General features: G+C 33.8%; 1 protein-coding gene across 1 annotated transcript in view; it reads right to left on the bottom strand.

Moving 5' to 3' along the window:
- Positions 1-1,116: 1,116 nt before the first annotated feature.
- Positions 1,117-6,345, bottom strand: part of LOC137391256 (DNA-directed RNA polymerase III subunit RPC4-like) — a 29,593-nt gene continuing 24,364 nt past the window's right edge. The window contains exon 9 of the mRNA XM_068077671.1: positions 1,117-1,546. Within this exon, the coding sequence (XP_067933772.1) occupies positions 1,433-1,546 (114 nt within the window). The 3' untranslated portion in view covers positions 1,117-1,432. The remainder of the gene's footprint in view (positions 1,547-6,345) is intronic.

The raw sequence follows: 6,345 nt of genomic DNA, 5'->3' as shown, positions 1-6,345 counted from the left end.
TGGATCTATGGATGAGTGCACAACTCAGTTATAATAAAAAAGCTGCGGAGACGGTTTTAGTTGACTGTTAACACGTTAACAAATAAAACCACACCCAATTTATTGGAAAAGATTTGCTCTCGTTAATTTATACAACATTGGTGCCACTCCATATTTTAAGATTATAATTGATGTTTTAGTTGGTCTCAAGTGTTACGACTTGATAAAAACTTCGTGGTTGTATTTGTATTCCCGGACGAGTATAACTGGAGCGGCTCAGAACCTGGCCACGTGACGGGGGACTTTTCTGTTTTTGTCTAATATCTCATGCCAAATCTTACCAATTTTTTCGAGATTTATATTTTCTTATACATTTCTCTCTTTTTCTATATATTTTCCAAATACCTCTCTGTGTACAATAATCTTATGCAAGATTCTGCAACCATGTATGCACATTTTTGCATAATATCTTATATTTCTTAACAGTATTGGGTTGTTAGTAGTGGGTTATTGCAATATTGCTGTGATAGAATATAGCATTGTGGCCAGTGTCTGATATTAATCATGATTAAATGCAACTAGGCATGTGCAAGACATGTGACAAAAACAGAAAATTCCCCGTCAAGTGACCAGGTTCTGAGCCACTCCAGTTATACTCGTCCTGTATTCCCAAACAACCTTTACAAAAATGGCATCGGTATTGTACGAATTTGGAAAATAGATTGCTGTCAAACTTAGTAGAATTTATAATCTGTAGATTCAACACTTTTACTACTAAATGCAAAAAAACTACTGCAGTATTTTTAAGTAATCTTTTTTTTCAATTTAACTCAAACTAATTCAACTTTAAAAGTTTTGTATTAGGCCTACGTACTATTGAAATATAAAACTTCTTGTTTTCGAGCAAACTGGCTACAAGAATGTTGCAAACAGTATAAATTAATTGCATTTGTTGCAAAAATGTTTTTATCAAAGTTAAATCGTTATAACCTTATGTCTGAATAATAATGAGACATAGTGGCAACTAACGACTCTTTGTAACAGGCACGAGGTTGCAAAATATCCTTATTCCAAGCTGACACCACCAAAGACTGCTCAACAACTTTGAATAGTTACTTCATGAATGCATTTACAAGATCAGAAAACTTATTTTGATATTTCCAAAGTCTCAGGTAGCTAATATATTGACAACAAAAAGCAGCATGATGTTATATTACTATTTAATTTCACATGAAAAACTAAGTACAGGTCTATCTAAAAAAAAAAACATTCTTGCCTTGGCCTTCATAAATAGGCGAGAACTAAATCTATAACGTGCCAGTTACGCAACCATTGTAGTAATTGCCCTGACTAGCTGTCAGGTATCACTGTTGGTACATTTATCCTATGAACCGATGTGATGGGAACCTCTCTCCAAGCCTTCCTTCATCCTAGTATTGCTGAGGAAACAAGGTCATGTTTTCAAGAGATTCTCTATGTTTGGAACAATCACTAGTTTCTCTTTGACCGCCCCCAGACAAGCCATGTGCCCTTCATTTTGAGCTTCGTTGTTTACATAAACCAACTCCTACAAACAAATAGGAGAGAACTTCGGCTGTGCCATCCTATAAACATATCATGCATGTACTTTATTAAGTCTCATCATAGAGCTATAGATTGTTAAATTTTTTTCTAACAACAAATGATGCTCAATAAAGCTATTTCAGTGTAAACGAAACATCAAAACTGAATTGCGTTAGTCAACATTTACAATTCACACAAAAGATAAGTTCTTGAATACTGCGACTGGCAGAACCAGTTTGGATACATTTGTACAAAAACTGTCATTGTTGGCATTGACATGCAGGCATAACAGACAATTACTGTATATGTAATAAGGATGGTTTTTGTTGCCATTTATCCGCACTACAATACATGGATGTATGAAAAAATTTTCAATTTGTTTTACCCACCGGCATTTTTGGTTTGCCTAACAAACTGCAGCAATTACCTATATACAGTCAAACATGGATAACTCGAACTTCACGGGACCGAGCGAAAGTGTTCGAGTTATCATAGCGTTCAAGTTATCAGAGCACTGTCACAAGTCCATGTATTTATTTATTTATTAGTAGATACATGTACATATACAAACTATAATATAAGTCAAAAGCATAAATGACTTGTTACAAATTAATTGCTTTTAATGTAAAGTTTAAAACTTTTTTATCAAAATGTATAGAGACTTTTTTATCACTTGAGATTAGTTTGTGTTTGAGGTGATGTTATTGCCAGGACGTTTTTAGATTAAAATTGGCAAAACTCGATCGTTGTTGAAATGCTCAGAAGAAAATACATCCTTTTCTTTTGAGCGTTTTAACCAAGATCAATTTTGCCAATTTTTCTTGAAGTTTATGTGAAAGTTACCTCACTTTTTCTTGCTTCTGAAGGGCCATTGCTAAGCGGATGTTTGGTCAAATCAAATTTCATCAAACCTTTAGAAAATTCGTTGACAAAAATATTTTGCCGATGAATAATAATATAATAGTAATAACAACGCCTATGAATTACGAAAAGTTGAGGTTTACCTCTATGGGTTGGGATAAAGTGATTTTTTAAAGTGATAACAACCGTCTCGGTAGGTGTTGGGCAAAAAACTGTTCGAGTTAACAGAGTTGAGGTCGAGTTATCTAAAGCAATTTATCATTACGTGGGAACGGACCGAAGAAACCGTTTGAGTTAACCATGTGTTTGAGCTATCCGAGGGCGAGTTATCCATGTTTGACTGCATATAACATCCATATCAGACATGGTCCCTTAAAATTTAAGCTATGCATCACTCGGATCTCAGCGACCATCAAATCCTTCAAGCTATTCAAGGTTATTAGGCGAATATTAGGCGAAAAATATTTTATAACAGGGGCATCGTAACGCGTAGGCGCATATATTGTATATTGTAAACGCTTTATTGTATATGATAATGGCTTTGATCAATACGCCTTGTATAGCGCAGTGGTAGAGCATGTGGATTGAACCTTGCGGATGCAATCTCTGAGTTTAAATCCATCAGAATGCGAAATTTTAATTCCAAAATTTTAATAGCTATAGCTGGACACGATTACACACACGAATACACAGAAACACAAACAAACTTTGAGAAATAGATGTATATATACCGTAAAATCTCTATTTAACCACCGCCATTATGAGAGAAGAGTTGAAAATTAGAGCGCCCCTTAGACAATCTTTGATCTTTATGAACCCATAATATCAAGTGATCAGTAGAAAAATTTTCATAAAATAGTATCAATAATGAATCGTTTACATCAATAACAATCAAATTTTTCGTTGTCCCACTTTCCAAAGCTTGTCCCTTTTCTCCGTTAAAACTCGAAAGGAACACCATAGAAATAATTAATAACTGTCTCATGCTATCAGTAGTTCTTTGTTTAACGCAGTCTTGATACTTTGAAGTATATGAAAAACGATTTGCATTTACGATGATAGGTGTAAACGACTAGTTTATATTTGAATATATATATATGTAGTAGTCTACATCGTCGACTAGTTTACTACTAGTAGTCATTTACATCTACAACTGGTTGATGTAAACTAGTCGACTAGTTTTAGTCCAAAGGTTACATTTAGCGAGCAAAACATTTACGTGTTGCATTTGTGCTAGATGCAATGGGTAAAAGTTTTGCTTTGCCAAATAATTGTTTGGATGCTAATATTAGCTAGTTCAGCAGTGCCGAACAAGAGTTGAGGTCAGAAGACATTGTGGAAGGTATCGAACAACCAGAAGATGTTCGTTCCATCGAAAGCCACAATCAGAACGCAGCTATCCGAGCAAACGATGCAATTTATACTTTTAATTTAAAAACTGATTGTTATTTTTGCATGTAAATTAAGTATGGTTTGTTTATGGCACTTGTTTATGAATATATATTTGTAGCATTTGATAGATTATCATTATATAACTTGTAAATTTGCATATTTATAGCATATTATTTAGAGCTGCACAACGATTATAAAAATTGATCGTGATTAATAACTGGTCTGAACCAGTTAATCTTCGATTAATCTTAGAATTAATCTAGCAAAAATCTGCATATTCAAAAACAAATAATACAGCTACATATAGATTAATTATATTTTAGACAATTGTTAGCAGTAGTACATGTTATGTACAATGTACATAAGTTACAATGTAATAATTATTATGAGTATGAAAACTGTCTCTGAAAGTCTTTAATCAAGTCAGCCAAGAGTTGAGACAGCACAGTTTATTCACATTATCTGAATAAAGAGATGCCCTCTTCCTACATACAATATTGCCAGCTTAAGAGAATAGCCGCTCTCAGGGGACAGTAGTGCCGGTAGTCAGTAGTATTGGTTATTGTCTGCAACAGCTGGTGATGATTTCTGCGTAGGATGAAAATTAGTTAAAATATATTTTAATGATGATGTGCTGTGGTGGTAAGCAGATTCTTTCTGGCGTATACTGCACTTAGCTTTCTTGTTTACGCTTCCACCAATTTACAGAAATGCACTACCTAGGGTGGAAGCTATTTTCTGCTTTCATGTTCCAATAAAGTGTCAATCTTATATTACTGATATTCTGAAGCTGAAATATGATTGTGACTTTTTTGAACAATGAAAATACATGTGTAATTTACTTGAGAAAGTTTTTAAAAATAAACAAAAATAAACTGTAAGATAGGTATTAAATAATACTGAAATCACTTTTGTTGCTATTACCTAGAAACATGTTCGAACAACTAACAACGAGGCCGCTTACAGCTAGATCGGCACGGCGCTTGCGCATTGTATAAACAAGTTTAATGTTAGCGACTCACTGTGTTTTCATAGTTGAGTGCAAAATAATTGTGGTTGTAATTTATTGGTAAGAAAGTGTTGCTTGTCATAATATTTATTTGTTAGTAAATTAAATGGTAGTAACCTGCTATGTTAGTATTACTAACGTATGGTACTAAACAGTAAAAAGGAAAGGAACCACATCAAGATCATCACCTCGGTTGCATTTTAATTTATATTAAAATGGAGATTAATTGGCTCAACTCAGTTAATCGTTTATTTGTATTGGTCGTGTTAATCGTTTAATTAACGCGATCATTGTGCAGCTCTAATATTATTTGATAGCAACATTGCGGTAATCTGATCTTACAATTTATCAACACTCATAATTCCTTTTTCATTGCACATAAAAAAACTAGTTTTGGCTGCAAACTGTAGTAAACATGTAAATTTGTGCAATGAGCTTTTATGCGAAATTGGTAAATATAAAACAAAAATATGTCTTCAATTTGGAAAGAAATAAAAACTGAAAGCTCCGAGAAATTGCAGAGCAGGATACAGGCTATAATATCATAGCAGGTTAATTGCCAGTAATAGATATCAACTGGTAGAGATATTTCTCGGTTTCTCAATGCATATTAATTATGAGATCTTTGACAAATTGGAGGTAAGCTAGCAGATTTATTGCATCCCAAAGGTTTAATGTCGCTCCACCGGAAAAAGAGGGCAAAATATAGGCGACATTCGCTTCACCCGTAAAAGGGCTAAATTGGTCATTCCAAAATTCTGACGAGCCATTTGAAAAATATAACATCAGCCTCCATTTAAACGCCCCCTTCATTTTAATGCCACCATAGAAGAAGAATTGAAAAATAGAGCGCTGTGGTGTTCAATTAGAGGTTTTACGGTGTATATAATATACAACAGTATATTGAAATTTATTATAAATAAGAACTAAAACCACAGTGCTCAACATAGAATGGAACTGTATAAATTAATTTATATATATTTCTCAAAGGTTGTCCGTCTGTTTAGATATCTGTTGGTCTGTCTGGCTATAGCTATTAAAATTTCACATTCACCCGAACTCATGAAGATTGCAACCACAAGTTTGCAATCTAATTCTCTATCCACATGACCCCAGAGGCACTTGCAATTCATAGCTTTTACTATATACTTTATATACCCTTTTCTCGATTGCACGCGCTAAATGATGTAATAATTGTAACTCTATTAACTCTATGAAACTATTAATTTATCTAACTATCTAACTAATCTATTAATTTAAATTCTAATAACTCTATGAAACACGATGCTTTTTCGGCTTTTCGTAAGGTTTATTTGGAAAATCGGTAAAGGCCAATAATTTTCACGCAGACAATTGTATTATCTCGGTAGGAACAGCTTCTACATTTTCTCTCCGTTCAGTCAGACAAAGACAGTCCGATATCTCAGTTTTGCATTTGTACCAGTATCGAACAGTACCAATATCGAACAGTACCAATATCGAACAGTACCAGTATCGAACAGTACCAGTATCGAACAGTACCAATAACGAACAGTACCAAT

This window comes from Watersipora subatra, chromosome 3, assembly GCF_963576615.1.
Source record: "Watersipora subatra chromosome 3, tzWatSuba1.1, whole genome shotgun sequence".
Lineage (NCBI taxonomy): Eukaryota > Metazoa > Bryozoa > Gymnolaemata > Cheilostomatida > Watersiporidae > Watersipora > Watersipora subatra.
The sequence above is the reverse complement of the archived record's forward strand: the minus strand, read 5'-3'. Positions and strand labels throughout refer to the sequence as shown.